The 19494-nt window shown below is 34.8% G+C and overlaps 1 protein-coding gene across 3 annotated transcripts in view; it reads right to left on the bottom strand.

Annotated features, from left to right (window-relative positions):
• The window catches only part of vti1a (vesicle transport through interaction with t-SNAREs 1A), a 134713-nt gene that overhangs the window by 105680 nt on the left and 9539 nt on the right, over nucleotides 1-19494 (bottom strand). For 2 of the 3 annotated variants that reach the window (XM_016572349.1, XM_016572346.1), the window contains exons 4-6: nucleotides 6387-6416; nucleotides 6134-6181; nucleotides 1678-1698 (exon numbers count right to left, since the gene is read on the bottom strand). In XM_016572349.1, coding sequence (XP_016427835.1) covers nucleotides 1678-1698; nucleotides 6134-6181; nucleotides 6387-6416 — 99 coding nt within the window. The remainder of the gene's footprint in view (nucleotides 1-1677; nucleotides 1699-6133; nucleotides 6182-6386; nucleotides 6417-19494) is intronic. The other variant, XM_016572347.1, reaches the window with a different exon arrangement.

Below are 19494 nucleotides of genomic sequence, written 5' to 3'. Positions count from 1 at the left end.
AATGCTACAAATACAAAAAGACATTACAAATCATCCCCTTATCTCAGACTAAAAGGCAGGCTATTGTATTTCTCATTCGCTGAGTGGGGGGAACGTCTGGGGCTGCTTCCTAACATTGCACAAAGAAAACTCTGCTGTTGGTTGTAAATCCATAATTTTGTTAAATTTAGAGCCATGTATGCTAATAAATTAAAAAAGTGTAAACAAACATTTAAATATACTTTATTTTATATGGTGCAAATAAGTAAGGAGTTTATACCTGCTGTATACTAAAGAAATTAATTACTTATTTTCAAAATAAATGCTCTATAACAAGTTTGAGGATAGCAAGATTTTTTAATGTTTCTGAAAAAAAAAAACATAAAAACATATGTTTATATTAAAAGACTGCATTTTTTAATCAGAAATACAGCAAAAACAATAACATTGTGAAATATTTTAAGTGTAAACAAACATTTAAATATACTTTATTTTATATGGTGCAAATAAGTAAGGAGTTTATACCTGCTGTATACTAAAGAAATTAATTACTTATTTTCAAAATAAATGCTCTATAACAAGTTTGAGGATAGCAAGATTTTTTAATGTTTCTGAAAAAAAAAAACATAAAAACATGTTTATATTAAAAGACTGCATTTTTTAATCAGAAATACAGCAAAAACAATAACATTGTGAAATATTTTTACAATTTAAGAAAAATGTCCTCTAATTTAATATATTTTAAAACGTAATTTAGTCCATGATGGCAAAGCTGAATTTTCAGTAGCCATTACTCCAGTTTTCAGTGTCACATGATTCTTCAGTAATCATTCATATCTTGATTTGGTGCTCAAGAAACATTTATTATCATTATCAATGTTGAAAACAGGTGTGAGCAGATGTGCTTATTTCTGTATACTGTATACTTGGCATAAGTGTGTGTGTGCTCATTTCCTCTATCTGTATATTTACATTACTTTTGCTGTCATTATAACACACGGTCACTTTACCTTAGAAACCTTAAAAAACACTAAAGATTTAATAAGACTGTTTTAAATATAATCTTAAACAAATCTCAAAATTAATATCCATTTTCACTGTTTGTTGTTTTAGTTTACAACTTATTTTTAGCGTTTCATTGTTTCAAATTTAAGACTAAATAGCACAGAATATAATATCGGCCATATAAGATGCGTCTTTGTGTTCAAAAACTGCTAGACGGTTGAATAAAATGGTGAAAAAATTGTATTTTTAACTTGACATTTAAAAAAACATTGTTACAATTTTACCATGCAGACTACTAACAGCTAAAACACAGCATGCTAATGGGGAAAAAATAGTTAACCTTACTAACCGACTAGTGCTGGACGAATAGTGGACCATCATGACTCATCACTAAAAGAAAATAAAAGCATATCCAGATCTCCCCCTCCCTTTTTATTATAACAGCACGTCTCATTGCGTTTTCATATTGGGTGAATGTTTTGACAAGCTGATTAAATCTTTTAAGGTTTGGTGTGAAACAGCTTTGATTCAGTTCCTCATAAAGCAGTATGTAGAAATGAGCCTCATTTTGAGCTCAATCAAAAGAGACTTTAAAATCAGATTAGGCCTTTTTTATTCTGACGAATGGGGAAATCAATGGAGGATCCGCGGGAAAAAGAGAAGACCAAAACGGGAAGGAAGAGCAGCACTTACCTCTTCACGTAACTTTATCAACTGCCACATGAAGGCACAAAATAGAGGGAGGGAGAAAGAGAGAAAGAGGGAGAAAGAGAGTGAGAGAGATAGATAAAAAGCCGAGACGTGGCAGGAAGCAGATCAGTCATGCGGCTGGGTACAGAATTAACCATGACGATTTATCTGTTTCCATGTTTAGCATTTAGAAATCACAGACAAACACATTAAAAGAAGCTAAACACGAGACTCATACCGACTTTTTTGAACAAACAAAGATCAAGTTCTCGTGCTGTCACATTAAACAAAGAGACTGGGAATGGATTTCTCAACTCACGACGTCTAAACTATCATCATCAAGGAAGAGGGGGAGAGAAACAGTCACATCACAGCACTTGATATGGCATAAGGGGGGAAAAAACACTAGCGGTACAGTAGGATAATACAGATTTTGTACAGTAAGGATGGAAGCTTTGAGGATTTAGGCTCCTTAACAACAACTCCGCAGGATTCCTACTTCTGGGCTAAGAAACAGAAAGTGACACCAAGCAATGCTCCTTTTTATTATTGCAGGACATGCCCGTCATTTCTGACTCGCTATCAATGTCAAATTAGAGTGTATTATGCATTAGGCCCATGAGGGACGAACGTGTATACATAAACATAAAGCCAAGCGGTTGCATCTTATTATGGAAACAACCTACCATGGAACAAAAAAGAAAAAAGAAAAAAATCGCATACATGGGTTATTTATTTTTTATGAAAGGGAATAGCATATTAAAACTAGTAAAACAGAGAATGCATGTCTTGTGGTGAATTCAGCGGCTCTTGAATGGTCTCTGAAAGAGGCTAATGTAATTTCAACTTAATCAAGTACATTAAGCATTTAGAGAAGCTCTTCATTAAAGCCTCTTTATGTAACACACGTTCTCGGCAAAAGGTGAGTTGCTTATCGGCAGCACACAACGTATTCAGAAGAGGAGGGGAAGGACAAGTTTCTTAATTTGTCAGCTGTTGCAGGTGATTTTTTTAATCTCCATTTCTTGCCAGAGATTAAAGGTTAGCAGATCTAAGGGGAAGCTCTGGGCCATTATTAAAGGCCTCTCATCTCTTTTTGTGTGCGCTGGTCATTTTGAATTTCGCTATTTTTAAATAATTCGTTATCATATCAGAAAAGAGACAGAACTCGGATCGTGAATTATAAACTTAATACCTCACTTAAAAGTCAGAATCTATGGTCGTGATGTTAAACTGCGGTGGTGGCCGCTGTCGGTGGGGACGGTGTGTTTCAAATCTTTTTCTCCCATCTGCCGTGGTTTCACAACAAAGCTATGGTTGAAGCTCATCTTGAAGTATGTCACTAAATCTAGATGCAATGTTTCTGATATAAAGTACCTTTTGCAATAAATAAATAAATAAATAAACAAACAAGGACTAAACATAAACATAAAACAAAATGAAAATAAAACCATCATAAAAATAAGCATTTAACTATAAATTGCACATTTCAGTTTAAAATGTAAATGTAGGAAATAAAATTTTTATTATTAAAAATAAAACATGAAAATAAATATGAAACACAAAAAAGTATTAATAAAATAATTAAATAATTGGGGTTGTGTCTAACCCTAACCCAAAAGAATAAAAGTTACATTACATATATATCCTAACAACACAATGAGCATGATATGGAAAAACAAATAATAATAATAAAACATATAATTCTAAAAAAGGAATTACACTAAAATAGTTAAAATGTTGAAGTTAACCTTCAATATTAAGTTAAAAAAAATTTACTTCTACACTGAGAACCAGGAAATAAGTCGGGCCGCATTGCAGCTCTTAGCTGTGTATTTTTTTATTTTTTTATTTTTTTGTAGTATTATTAATGAGTTGCCTGCATTATTCAAAAGGCCAGTTTGTGAATACGCTATAGAAATAGCTATTTCGGTTTGCTGTGAGCCCACCCGATCTATACACAACCCTGCAGACCGTCTCAATGAACACCAAACAAACCTTGTTCTATAATATTTGTGCTGCTTGGACGATTGCGAGCCCTCGCTCGAGGATTTACCAGGAGAATCTGGAAGCCAGTCCCCCCCCCCCCCCACATCTCTTCCCCTCCGCTCTATCGCTCCTGTCTCGCTCGATAAAAAACCCTGAAGTTCCGACCACTCCACTCACAGCAAGTCTTGTGTTAGCGTCCCTAGTTTAATTCATTATTTTTCTTTAAATGGAAATTAAGTTAATTCAACACCTGAGGTCTGATCGGGAAGAAAACTGGTCCTTCTTTTCCCCGTTAAGAAAATATTTATGCACATTTAAAAATATTCGATAAATATAGCAGGATAATTAAATGCAGTAATTATTCAAAGGAACGTATTGTGGGGTCTACCTTTTAAAAACAACTGTGTAGGTGATAAAATTGGAAAATGGAAAATGTTACATTCCACTTTAGAGTATATGAGTGTGAATATAATATAATAAAATATATATAAATATAAATATATTCATATATAATATTATATTACATTATATTATATTATAATTTATATATGTACACACAAACATACTGAAAAAAAATAAATGACACATACATTACATATACACAAATATTATTTATTTAAATTGTTATTAAATTATATGTAATTTAAATTGTTTTAATATTTTTAAATGTTAGATATTTAGAAATATTTTTCTTGTGTTAGCGTCCCTAGTTTAATTCATTATTTTTCTTTAAATGGAAATTAAGTTAATTCAACACCTGAGGTCTGATCGGGAAGAAAACTGGTCCTTCTTTTCCCCGTTAAGAAAATATTTATGCACATTTAAAATGCATGTGTAAAACTGATACGGAACATAAAGGTCTATGAGATAATTTTTTTCCTATTTCATGGAAAATGGGATAAATTTTTTTTTTAAATATCACTCTATTGGAATTTTCTGAGAAAATGGATAAAATATAAATAAATAATGCACTAATAATATAATATAATATAATATAATATAATATAATGCAGATATTTAGTACACTGTTAAAATAATGTGTTAAAATATTTTTTATAATTTAATAAAATGTATGTATGTAAAATGTATGTATTTGTGTCTATTTACAAACATAAATAAATATGTAATTAATAATACAAATATATATAAATAAAAAACAATAAAAAAATATATTTAAATATTTATATATAAATTTTGTACATGGCTCATCCTCATACCCTCTTGTGCTTTTTGTTTGTGTGTTTGTGTGAAAAGAGGATTTTGATATTGTAGGTGACAGAGAGTGGGGAGCTTGACTGCATCTAAAGCAATAAATATAACAACATCCCAAAGCACTTCATCCATTTACCAGATCAATGGCTGCAATCTAACATAAAACATATCTCTTGTTATTGTCTCTAATGTCTTGTTATTAGGCAAATTATCTTTAAGTGTTTAGAGAATGGCTAATATGAAAAAGAATAAGAAACTTCAGGAACTGAAATATAATCCTTTTAAACTATTGTCCTATTGTTCAAACGCCACTAAAGTGAATAAAGTATGAAAGCCTGCATCTTAAAAATCCATACCAAATTAGCTATTGTGCCATCCACGACAATTCATAATTATTTTTGATAAAAGAAGCTGTCATTGAATGCAGTTTGAATAACAACTCAAGTAATGTGATTTGTCATAAATTGATTTTATAAAAGGAAGAAAGGAGTCAATGAAAAAAAAAAGTTATATATTTCATATATAATATTATATTACATTATATTATAATTTATATATGTACACACAAACATACTGAAAAAAAATAAATGACACATACATTACATATACACAAATATTATTTATTTAAATTGTTATTAAATTATATGTAATTTAAATTGTTTTAATATTTTTAAATGTTAGATATTTAGAAATATTTTTAAAAATATTTAAATAACATGCATACACACATTTACTTATATATAAATAAACAATCTAAACTCATATAAATATATGTATACGTGTGTGTGCGTGTGTGAGATTATTATTTAAAATACTTTTGAACAGAACCTTTATAGCTATCAACTTCTTGCCAATATCTGAAGATTTATATATATCTTTATATCTATGTGAAATACTAACATTCATTTATTTTATTTTTTATTTACATAGTTTTCCCCCCACCCTCAGTTTAGGGAACTTTGAAAGCTGCAGGTTTTTTTTTTTTTTTGATTTGGGGGGGTCATTTTTAGAAGTATAAGGACTGAGGCGGATGGTGAACAGCTGGGAGAAAGTGGGAATTTACCCCAATCTGGTGCTGCCCAGACACTGGTTAGCGCCTAAAGCCCATTCAGCATTGGGCAGCTTTGCATTAAACAGTGTTGCTTCTGCATGACTGGGTGCCAATGCCTGCCTCTCTCTGCCCCTCGTGGCCCTGACCCGTCCTCACCCCGAGCAGCCACCCACACTGGGAAAGCACAGCCGCTGATTAACACCCTACCTGACTCTCCGAGGAGCTCCCATCATCCCCCAGGAGCTCGTTCCGCACCTCATCACTGGTCCCACTAATTTGGTGAGAATATGCATATCAATTACCCATCACGGTTAACGCTACATATGTTTGTAAGATGTGTGGTGCAAAGGTCATCTGTGAAATGCTAATAAGCGGGGAAAAGACAAAAAAAAACAAAAAACAACTTTAGCAGTTACGAATGATCTCACGGCTCTTTCATCCCCAGGAGCTCGTTCCGCACCTCATCACTGTAGGCAATACGTGACCTTTTCTGCAATGGGAAGAGGTTGAGAAAGAGGAGAAAGAGAGAAAGTGAAGAGATCGAGAAGGAAAAAGAAGAGGGGCAAGGGGAGAAAGAGAGAAAAAACAAGCATTAGTTCACTTGACTTGAAAAATCACACATTTCTAAAGCACGAGAGCCCCCTGTTGGATCAGCAAACGAAACAAAAATACTTACACCAGGTGATATACTAAAGCGAGAGAGCGAGCGTGTGTCGTAGAAAGAGAGGAAGTGTGCGAGCGTGTGTGTGTGTGCAATCTAGTTCTAGTGTGGCTTGAGTGAACCGGAGCCCTCGGATACAATAGCAAAAGCCCCCCTTTCACTTAAATATATAAAAAGTGTAGAATGGCGGACCATAGTACAAGACAGAGGCAGGGAGCATATTAGGAAAGTATCAGTTGTCAGAGGGAAATGTGTTCTGGGGGCTGTCACTGCTGTCAGCCCTGTTCTCTGGCAGACCCTGTGATAATACCAAGCCAGGGAGCTAGACAGAGAATAATTCATCATCCAGGTCGACGCGATTGGCGTGCCATCAGATTTCGGCTCGTTCCCCCGTCTCTCCTCCGCTATGCAGTTGGGAAAAAAAATGCTGTGTCCAAAAAAGAAAACACACACACACCCAACACTTCAGAGCGTGCCACCTCCGATTCAGCGAGCGCAGAAGCCAAGTATGGCATGTTTACAAACACACCCGACCTCTTCAAATACCCTCCAAACTAAACACACACTGGTGGTGCGGAGGAGAGAAAAAAAACACACTGAGATAGCGTTTACCAAGAGCCCTTTGCTTCCCTCTGTTCGCTCTTCCTGCGGGCTGGCAGTCTTCGGGAGGATGAGAGCAGGGAAAGGTGCAGGCGAGCCACGGGAAAACTAAACAGCAAACTAACTGCTATCCAAGAACTGCATTTTGTGATGCAATGCTGTGTCAGAATTTCTAGCAGAGGATGCGGTCAAATCCTGGAGGATAGGACGTGAACAAATAAAAAAGTGGAGTTTGTTCGGCGAGTTTTATCAGAGTCAACAATTTATGATTCATTCTGAAAATGTGTACTAATTTGCAGCATGCAAAATGTTTAGAAATATTTATTTATAGATATATGAAGTTTATAGCTTTAAAATCTCTGTTCAAAAGTTATAAAATAACAAACATATATTTAAATATGCATACATACATAAAATAAAAATATACATAAAATATATGTGAACGGAACATTTAAAGCTATCATCATTTTGTCGATAAATGAAGAAAAATATATCAATTCTAACAACTAACTTCCTTTTTATATCCTTGTACCTATGTGAAATAATACTAAAAATATCTTTTTCCCCAAACCCTCTGTTTATTTATTTTTGGGAAGAATAATTAGTCATGAATTTGCACTATTCTAAATTTCTTTTTATTTAGATCACAAACAAAAGTAGTTAATATAAAGCGCAAATGTAGGAATTGATATTTCTAAAAAGGAGGCTGACAGATCATTCGGTTTTAAAATATATACGTGTCATATCTCGTGTCATTTCTGATTTAACCGATCAGCAATCGTTTGCATTTGTCTGCACATTATTTCACAAACGAGCACCACAAACAAAGCGCATCTTCTGACGAGGGGAAAAAAAAACACATCTTAAAGAACAGCAGAGGAACTTTGGGGAATGTCGGCATGTTCATAATTGAAAACGGAAGCCTTGGAGATGCCTTCATTTGAATGCACACACTCTCGTCTTCAAACCCTATTTTTGTTTCATTCTTCTTCTTCTAAATAGCTGTTTGTTGTAGCTGAGAGCATCAACCACTTTCACGATGTAACCTTTGAGTGCATCTCGCACAAAAAGAATGGCAAATGCAGCCTTAAGTCTTCGAAGGGGAAAACTAGTCATAGAAACAAAGCGAGATGCCTCTCCCAGCCCGTTTACACCATTTTGCAACTCCCCCTGCAGTAAAACAAGCCTCACACTGATTATTCTCCCTTCATCTGCAGCTATAGCACAGCAGCTGGGCAATATTGACTGCTTAACCCTAGGAAATACTTTGATTGGTACTTTGCATTGGATCGGAGCCGACTTATAGGTTATTAGAATTATTTATTTTCCTACTTACTTATCTTCTATATGCCATGAATTAATAAAGTGGAGCTATTTATTTAGATCACTGGGGTATTGCATATTTAATCACGACCCAAAATGACCTAAAATCGATTGGAATGATATGAAAGTTTAAAAAATAATAAGCTCTCGCTTTTTAAAAGTTCATAAAAAAGAAGAAATAATCAATGGATTTTAAAGTTCCTACATATTGCATAGTTCAGCTAGAGCGCTCAAATATAAAACCTGCACTAAAACATAAAAACCCAGAGAGAAGGATTTGTAATTGTAAGAACAGAGATACCTTATTGCTACAGAAAAAAAGTGAAATCTTTTTCGAATCTGTTTGAAAGGTCTTTCTCTTGTCACTTGTTTTAATCTTGGGTGAGAATTTGCTTCTATTCCCGGAAGCATAGGGAAAAAGTACAAAGATCCGTCTTAACTTTATGCAAAGTGGTCTGACTGCCTTTTAAAACAGATATTTCTCATCAAACCAGAGACGAGGGTTTTTGTGTCCTGTCAAAAATGTGTGTTATAAGTCTGTTGACGATGCACGATGCAAAAAAAAACTGTTCAACCAAACCATAATTGCATATGCATCGTGCATGCTAAATATTTATATGAGCTCAAAACAATTATCATATATTGTCTGAAATGAGAATCATATGAACAAAACTGCAGCAGATATTAGTCAAATAAATGTATTATTATATAAATATAAAAGCATATTAAAAACATCTTATTTACACCATCCGAACAACCTATGTGGTTAATTAAAAGAATTCAAGCGATAATAACAATTAAAAAAAACTAACCTTTAGTTCTAAGGGCAGGGAAAAGTAAAATAACGAAAAAAAGTTACAAATGTTAAAATTAATTACCACAAAAATATCTTATTATAAATCAACTGCTATCTCTTATTGTTCATCATTATTGCATTTTTTCCCCCCACAACACTGCACACTGACAGCAAACGGCAACACAAGGACGCAAATAATAATGGAACCTGAACTGCAGCAAAAGTAAACAGTTCATTAGATAGGCATTAAAAGGCATAAAAATACCCAGGGGCAGAGTTTAATGAGAGGCCCTGAAGTGACACTGCCAAAGCTTTTTCCTCCACTTTTCCACTCGGAAACCACACGGCTGGTGGCAAACCGTGAAGAGTAATTAATGATATTTAATTTATAAAGTGTGTTTCATTAAGTATTTCTCACCAGTGGGAAAATGTCTGGCCAGTTCTGATTTCGAGTTAATGGGACTTTAGTCAAACACAATGTGGCTGCCTCAAATTGCCATTTAACCTTTTCTTTCTGCAGCTAATAATCTGCTGAAAATGTTTAAGGGGAATTGACGATTCAAGTGGGGGGAAAATAAGCAAGAAAAAAAAATATTCACATCATACTGCTGATTGGTGGAACAAAAAATCAAATCTAGAAAGCACATGAGAAAAAGACTATGACTAACAATGAATGGCATTAAATATAAAGAAATGTGATTGTTATAAGGGCATTGTGTGAATCCATCTTGTGTGTTTTGTGATGTTAAGCTGTGTTTTGCAACAGTGGACAAAGCGTCATGTGTTTTTCTGAGAGCATCTGGTCTAGAGAAAAGTGCTGTAGTGGTTGAAGAAAGCAAAGACCTTTTCAAGCAGGCTCCAGTATCACAACAGTCTTAAATAATGCATCTCATCCTAGCAGGGGTCTAACACCATCCGCAAGCAGAAAGAATACTATTCACACATGCACAGGAAGCTTCACATCCACCCGCGCACACATAATGCTGCTTTTCTCTTTTAACATCTAGGAAATAAATTGTAGGAGGTTGTGCACTTGATACGATATCAGATAAAGGCACAAAGTAATGACGTTCGCAGAAGGGTCTTTTGTGCCTCTGTGATTTCTTCTTTAGTCTTTGGTAACATCAAATCTGTCGTATGGGTGATAGATGGACAGATGTGTTTGGTTTAGTGTGCGTCGGTGTGACATTTACGTTAAAAATCGCAGGAGCTGTGCACAACACATGGACTGATATCAGCATGGAGTCTCTCATTAGCATACAGGTTACTGGTGTGTGCCTTTAATTCGCAGTGCATTGTGTATTTCAAAAAAACAAAGCATGAAGAAAAAAAATCAGGAACAAACGGAGGCCATTGAGATTAAAATGAAATTAATATGCTATTGTGAAATATCAGTGCTGAGTAGACTATTGCTCTTTGCAATTAATTTTTAAAAATTATAATTTATTGTATATTTTATAATTATAAAAATGCAATTATAATATAATATTAATAATTATATCATCATATTTTTGACAAAATATTTAAATTACAAATTATTGTGGCTAATTGTTTTTTTAAACAAAAGTGTTAGATTAGCAAAGCAAATTATTTTATTAATATTATAACAGTAATTTCTATAAATAAATGTTCCTTTTACATTTCCAATCTATTCTAATTAATAGAATTCTAATTTAATTATTTAAACACTGTTTTTATGTTATCCTGCAAGCAGTCATGGAACCGTTTTCATTATCATTTAGAATATTATTTCATAAGTCATTTAATATGTCCAAATAAATGATATATGTCAATAAAAAAATAAAACTCTGTAATTTGTAAGAAACATCTACATAAAATTATAAAAAAGGAAGGTTGAGGAAAAAAATTATAATTTTAAATAAAAAACAAAAGATGCCAAAAAAAAGGTCCGAAAAAGTTTCTAAATAATATAATAAAACCGTTCAATCCAGCCACGGATATTTCTGTCAATGTCATGTTTGCAACACCAAGTGCAGTCAATAAACCTAACGACTCTGCCCACATACAGAGAGCGAGGGAAAAACGATTGCAAGTGAACTCCCAACAAAAGAGCAAATTCAAGCAGCTTTGATTGAAGAAACGGCATATACTTCTTGAAGGCCGGGGAGTCGCTGTGAATGGTTATTTCTTTAAGGCATAAGCGCCGATTAAACCCAATATTAAAATATGGAAGCAGTTCTAATGAAAAATCAAAGCCCGTTTCTCTGGCTGCCGAGCTTTTTCTCACATTAATGCTGGGTTGGGAGCGGGGCCGGTGCGGGCACTGGTAGAGCAGACCCCGGCTAGGCAAGAGTGGAGAAATCAATAGAGAAGAGCCGGTGGGGAGGGAGACTGCCGAAAAAAAAAAAAAAAAAAAAAAAAAAAACTTTTGGAAAAAAAAAAAAAAAGAAAAGATTTGTTTTTTTTTTCTTCTGACCTAAGTTCATGCCATATTTAGTATCTGATGCCTGTTCTGAGTGTTTCATCTAAGAACACTCCGATGCAACCAGTCATAAAGAAAGCCGAGCTTATATGCTATTATTGTGTCGAATACACGCGGGAATGAATGGCTACGCATTGAATAACGCCTCGCTCAGTCTCTCCCTCTCCTCCTCGCAACGCGACTATTGTCTGGGATGAATGTTCACGTCATTAGCATAAAAATACCCAAACATACACAGCAGCTTAACCACATCATTAATTCTATACATGTATGTATATTTGTCGCTGCCCTATGTGCACCAAATTCAAATGGAGATTTAAACAAAGGCCTCATCCACGGTCACAATGAAGTGCGGTCCTGTGAAATCAACTGCAACCATTCATCACAATAGAGCTCAAGACGGAAGTTCAAGACAAGATATTTATCCGAGGCCTCTGCTAATCCTTTCTGTATATATCGCTGTCGGAAAGGAGATGATCTCTAAACTCATTTACACATTATTTTTGTTTGTGCGTGTGTGGTAATTGATAAATATGTATTTAAATATAATTATCTAATTGTCTAATTTAACAAAGAAAAAATATTATAATTATATAATCGATTCATTTAATTAAAAAAAATACAAAAATGTATTTAGCTGATACAATGCTTAATGCATTTCAAATAAATGAATCATTTAATATAGAATAAAATTAAAACTAAATAACACTGATTAAAAAAAGCAAATTTAAAATAAAAGATAAATTAAAGTACAATAAAAATTACTTCTACAAACAACACGAATATAAATATGGTTTAATATGGTAATAATGGTAAAGAAATATGGTATATAGAAATGGTTTGCTACCTAGACCTACTCTGTCTGTAAGCTCTTAATGTTTTTAAAAAGTGTGATGTGACATTAAATTTCAGATATGCATAATTTTAATCAATAACAAAAAGCAAATTTCCACCCCAAGCTTTCACCATTATTTTAATGCCAGTCAAAATCCTCTCTGAAAAAACGATATAACCCTCTCGTCCTCATTACGGAGAAAAACTCAGCAATAATTTACAGATTTCATATGCACTGTAAATATATCACTCCATTAAGGGGGAGGACCAGTTGATGTCTATGGAGTCTGAGACGTCAAAGTTTTCTCTCTCTCTTTTTTTTGGGGGGGGGCGTGCATTTTAAAAGAGGGGGGGAAAACCAAGTCAATGATTCATAATACATTTCATAAATACTTCATGATTTTTCAAACTTAAGCTGGTCTGGCAAATCAAAAATTTTTTGTCACCCTTTTTCGTCCCTCATGTCAGTTCATCATTTTCCGGGGGTGTCACATGTCATTTTCACTTTACAGGAGCGATAGGAACAGGCCGAGAGAAGAGACAGCTCTGCTCTCAAACAGACACACACACACACACACACAGAGAGAGAAACATGGAAGTGTTTGTCCTGAATTGAAAAGCTCTACCTGATCTGTGTCACGGGTAGCTATGAAGACAAATAGGAGATTATCCATTAAAATAACCAATTCACCACCCAAAAACATAGCACAATTATCAACAAATTATGTAACTAAAATCTTAATACTTTTATGAAGATTTGTAGATAAATTCGATCATTAAATTTGCTTATTACTACAGAATTTTTAATATAAATTATAAATATTATTTTATATTTCCAATTTATTCTAATTATTATAATTCCAATTTAATTTGATTTTCATGATTGTTTTATAAATTGCAATGTACTATTTATTTTAGTTTTTTATTTTATTTAATAAATCATGTAATACATCTAAATACTATGCTATAAAATTAGGATTTAAAATACACTCAAGACTGGTTTTTAGTTTTCTAGTTTGGGGGGCGGGGACTCCACTTCTTATTAAGTACATGGGCTCTTCATTCCCAGCCATGGAGGCTTGATTTTCTCCTTCGAGTGACACACTCCTTCACCTCATCATCGTCCCATCACTGCGATTAGAGTACGCGCCACAGCGCTGATCTCTGCAAAGCCACACAATCCAATCTCAGAGTACCAACCAATCCGCAAGGCGCCCCGCGGAAAACAACTCCATAATAAAAGACGTGTTCAAAAGATCGATTTAGTCCCTTTTTAAATCGGTACCATCTCAAAAAAAGAATCCCATCAATCCGTGAGATTTCCATAATAAACACAGAAGGTTTGTAATCAGGGAGTGCGATTGGACTTGGGCGTCATAGGAGGCTTGCTAAACTCAAAGGACACAACTATCCTAATCTGCATTACCTTCTTAGCGGCATGAAACAATCAGACAACAATCGAGAGTTTTTCCGAGTGCACATTTGGCTCTAATTTAAGGCGATTAAAAGTGTCGAACATCCAGGTCAAGTATGTCTGTCATGCTTCTCTTTTGTGGAAGCTGCTGTAATAGATGACTTGGTTGGTATAACAAGAACTCTAAGAAACAAGTTTTGAGTTTTGATTCTGAAAGATTCAAAGCGCTTATTTGGAAAGCATGTTGTGTGTGTAAAACTTGATATAGCGCACTAAAGGCTGCAACAAGTCTGCAGATGAGAAGAGCTTGACGATTAAAAGTTAACTCGGGGAAGTGCAACAAAGTTTTATTGAAGTCATTGGATTTCATCAAGATGATTGACAAACCTGTGTTCAGTTCACTTATCCGACAAACAAACCCCTGAAGGGATTTAACAAACTCCAACAAAGTTTTGCTGCATCTGTGACCTGGACCTTGACTAGTAATTTCATAACGTAAAACTGTCTGTTGACAAAGACTTTTTGATAAATGTCACAAATCACTCAAAGGCGTCCATTTACCCTTGCGAGACAATTTTAACGAAATAACAAAGCTGCCCACAATCTGGCATTTTTAACAACTATGGCAAATTTACCATTGGAAAACTAGGTCACATTGTATAATTTCACTGTAAACTTCTCAGACTACACTTAATATTTGACATATTACTACAGAAGCCTTTGATAAATCTTATTAAACCCATAGTCATGTTCATTTTTTATGTTATTGGTCAAAATATACAATTCTTAACCCATACATTACATTACATTCTTAGACCTTACATTACATCTTAGAATGTCTCAGCAAACCACTGAGGTCAGCCAACTCTGAGAAAACCCTGAAAATGTATTCTTCAAGAATTACTAAAAAGATATAAAGCAAAAATATCCGGCCACGAGAACATAGCTTCTATTTCACTTATATAATTCAGTATTTTACAGTGTATTAACCTTAATATAAATTTTATTTCAAGGTCATTTGCGCTTTCTTCACAACCACAACACCTATTAAAATAATCTGCTCTGATAAACTATCTTTGAATTGATTCAATCCCAAACAATGATAACAAAATATGTTTAGCACTGCAAAAGTGACTTGATAAATGCTTTATAGGGTTCTTGAACACCGAATACTACAGCTAGAGTCAGGAGTTCATTTTACTTATTGCTTGCAGGAATTATTCAAGCAATTGCCGCAATTTTGAATAGGAAAGTGGAATTTAAAATAAGATAAATTCTCATAATTGTCTTGTGACTGTACAACAATTATAAAAGCACATTTATAATTTATAATCAATAGAACAATCAAGCTAAATAACATATTTTCTTTGCACATTTCTGGCTTAGGACCATGCTTCACAAATGACATGATTTCAGATGCACATTTTCTCTATATCTCTTAAATACTCTATATCTCTTTAAAAAAAAAAGCATGGTATAAAAAAAAACAATGAAAAGCACTGACATTTCATGTAAACAAAACCTTATTACTATTAAACTCTTCATTAATACAACCAAAATATTCACAGTTTATTAAAACATAAAAATTAGGTCCTAGCAAAATACAAATAGTAAAACTAATCATTATAATTTGCATTTCTTTTTCTGTTATCAAAATTGGTAAAAAAAAAAAAAACCTGCACATTCATAAATGATTATGCAAATGTGATGCCAGTTTTTAAAATACTATTAGTCTCAGAAGTCAGTCCATTAAAAGAGCACAGTTCATAAAGATTAAATCACTATAGTGCTGAGAGAAAAGCAGAACTCTTGAGGAGAAGTCTTTGAGTGTAGAAAGGTGGGAGAGACCTGTACTCAAACATTCACCCAGACCCCAGCCGCTCTGCCTACAAGCGCCACTTGCCCTCCAAATGAGCAAACAAGTACCCCATCACCCGGGATATTCACAGCGTTTAATCTCAGAGTTCCTCAAAGGAGAGAAGTCAAAAAGAGACTGACGATCTACCTATATCTAAAAAAAAAAAACGACTTTGATTAGCAATTGCCTAAAAGCAGTGATGAGCAAGTGATATTTTCCTGATACCTTGAACAATGTCGCCATCTGTCGTTCACAGAAGGAAATGTGTCAGAACCAGGAATTGAGCCTGATGATGCAGTTTAGCTAGGTTTATCGTCTCTGTATTGATGTGACAAAATCAAAAAGAAACCTAATCATTTTTCAATATTAAACTACATATATATGCAGCCATATCACCCTGTAGCCCAAGACTGGTCCCCCACTGAAGCTAAGCAGGGTTGTGCCTGGTCAGTGCCTAGATGGGAGACCTCCTGGGAAAACTAGGTTGCTGCTGGAAGAGGTGTTAGTGAGGCCAGCAGGGGGTGCTCACCCTGTGGTCTGTGTGGGTCCTAACGCCCCAGTGTAGTGATGGGGACACTATAAGCACCACAAGCCCCGTCCTTCGGATGAGACGTTAAACCGAGGTCCTGACTCTCTGTGGTCATTAAGATGTCCTTCGAAAAAAAGAGTAGGGGGTGTAACCCTGGCCAAATTTACCCACTGGCCTCTGTCCATCATCATGGCCTCCTAATCATCCCCATATACTGATTGGCTTCATCACTCTCAATTAAATGTCATAATTTTCAATGCAAAATTACACATATTAAAAAATGGTATAAGATTGTTTTAATTTCCTTTGTTATATATATATATATATATATACACACACACACACACACACACATATTTATATCTATATATATTATCCTCTTGCTTTAAACAGATCCACTTTTTCCCAATTGGTTTTATTAAAGGGGTCATATGATGTTGCTAAAAATAAAATTATTTTGTGTATTTGGTGTAATGAAATGTGTTTATGCGGTTTAAGGTTCAAAACACATTATTTTCCACATACTGTACATTATTGTTTTTCCTCTATGCCCCGCGCCTTTCTGAAATGCGTCGATTTTTACAAAGCTCATCGGTCTGAAAAGCGAGGTGTGATCTGATTGGCCAGCGATCAGCTCTAGGCATGACGAAGCGGATATTGTCCTCTTTTGGAAGGCCAAACAAAGTAGTTTCGCTTTCACAACAAAACACACAGCGACTCCACAACATGGCAATGGCGGCAACAGCAAGTATTAAAGTTACGCCTTCTTTCTTTGCGTGAATATTTGGGCGGCGTTATGCAAATCTTCTCACATCGTGACGTAGACATGTGGGGGCATGTTAGAATGAGCCGTTTTAGGTAGGCGTGGTTGACTCTTAACTTTTATAAAGAATATCTCTTTGGATTTGAGACTTTAGTCTTTGCAACTTTACAGATCTTCTTTATGCACCAAGAGCTTGTAACACTTCAAAGAGAAAGGAAAAATTGAAATCGCATCACATGACCCCTTTAAATTATGCCTCCATTATTTCATTTTTTTGACCCAATCAAAAGCACCGCTAAGAGGCGCTAACTTTTATGTTTGGCTTTAACAGCTCCTGACTGACTTTCAGCCAAACACAAATAAGCTTTTACTTTTTGTTTCGTTTTGCGAGCATGTGCTCATTTTTTATATATTTAGCACTCTCGCTTTTTTGCTAATATAAGGCCTCCGTGGGGGTTCTCAGCTTTAAGACCCTGCGCCCCCATTATCAAAATGAAGCCATCATGAAGGGAGCATACCTTCGGGATGTCCTTCTGATATCTGCCTACTTTTTCTTGAAAAATGGCAGGGTTAAGAGGTCGGCCGGTCCCCGTCTGCCGCCGAACAGGAGGCTTAGTCTGGCGGGTGGAATGGAGCGAAGACTTCAAACCGCGGGTGAACGGGTGAGTGCGAGCAAGGGTGAAGAGAGAGAAGCTCCAGGGAGGCCAGAGGAGGGGAAGGGCAGGACAAGGCCTTGATTTCCCGTGGAAGCACAACAAAGCCTCTGCTTTTTTAGAGAAAGCAGCGATGGCCCTCTCCCTGACACCTCTTAGAAGTGTGCGTGTGTGCTCACGTTGCGTGGCAGAGAGGATAAGCCATCCACGCTAAAGCATTTGGCACTTCTGAGGAGCCAGCTGAATCTCCCGGCTTTAGGACAACTTTCTGGGGTTTGCTATCACCGGCGGCTTCAGGGGGATCTGTTCTTCAAATGCACATAAATTCAAAGAACCAAGGAGAAAAAAAGGCTTTCAATCAGAACAATTATAATCTCAGTCTAAAAACACAAAACATCTGTCAAATTAAAAATATATATATAATTTTTTTTTTTTAAGTAGAGACTAAAATAGAATTTTTGGATGTGTATTATAAATTACTACCTAACTATTGTTAATTTTCATTAATATTCTCAATTTTATTGTTACTATGCCAAATGAATTTAAAAGTTCTTAAATTCTCAACAAAAAGTTAAATCATTTGATCTATTAAACTGAGTTTGTAAAGCACAACATTTTTTTTTAAATAAACGACAGCTTAAAATTTTAACAGCACCCAACATCTTGCATATCCATGATTAGTTTGCAGATATATCTAAAAAAAAAAAAGGAGGTGAAAGGCAAAGGAATGTAACCATGAACGGTGCACTAAACCATTTCACAGCGGGTGTTAATTGCATGATAATTAAGCATGGCAACAGTCAAGCAGGAGAAGCTAAAGATTAATCATCGGCCAATTAAATGCCCACGGTGAGGAACGTGAGGCCCCTCAGAGACGAGAGATCTCCACTGTGATCTGAGCTATCAGCACAGCGGCACAACATCAGATCACTGGCAAAAGATCCTTTTCAAAAATCTCCTCATTTATGTCAGCCTTTTTGGAATCGTTGTGGATGCCGTAGCCATCTGGTAATTGATATCAAGAGCACCTTGCGTTAGGTGCAGGTGCTGGGTTTGAAAGCATCGACTTCAGATGAAGAGAATTTGCTGCGTGCTGAGACTTCATATGGTGGCATCAGTGAATGGAGTGGATTGCAAAGGGAACAAGGCTGTAGAGGGACTGAAATGCCTTAAAACGGTTTAATTCCAATGTGATATATATTGTATATATGTATATATGTATATGTGTATATATATACACAACCGTTCAAAAGTTTGGGATCAGTAAGACTTGTAATGTTTTTTAAAGAAGTCTCTTATGCTCATCAAGGCTTTTGATCATTTATTTGATCAACAATACAGAAAAAAAACAGTAATCTTGCAAAATGTTATTACAATATAAAATAATGGTTTCCATTTTAATAATCTTTAAAATATCTATCACTTCTTATCAATTTAACACATCCTTGCTGAATAAAAGTTTTAATTTCTTTCAAAAAAACTTTTGAACTGTAGAGTATATTGTTAGAAAAGATTGCTATTTTAAATAAATACTCTTCTTTTTATTCATCAAAGAATCCTGAAAAAAAGTATCACAGGTTCCAAAAAAATATTAAGCAGCACAACAGATTCCAGTACTGATAATAAATCAGCATATAAGAATGATTTCTGAAGGATTATGTGACACTGAAGACTGGAGTAATGATGCTGAAAAT

Source organism: Sinocyclocheilus rhinocerous, unplaced genomic scaffold, assembly GCF_001515625.1.
Source record: "Sinocyclocheilus rhinocerous isolate Xijiao unplaced genomic scaffold, SAMN03320098_v1.1 scaffold140, whole genome shotgun sequence".
NCBI classification, from domain to species: domain Eukaryota; kingdom Metazoa; phylum Chordata; class Actinopteri; order Cypriniformes; family Cyprinidae; genus Sinocyclocheilus; species Sinocyclocheilus rhinocerous.
This window is presented reverse-complemented; position numbering and strand designations above follow the sequence as displayed.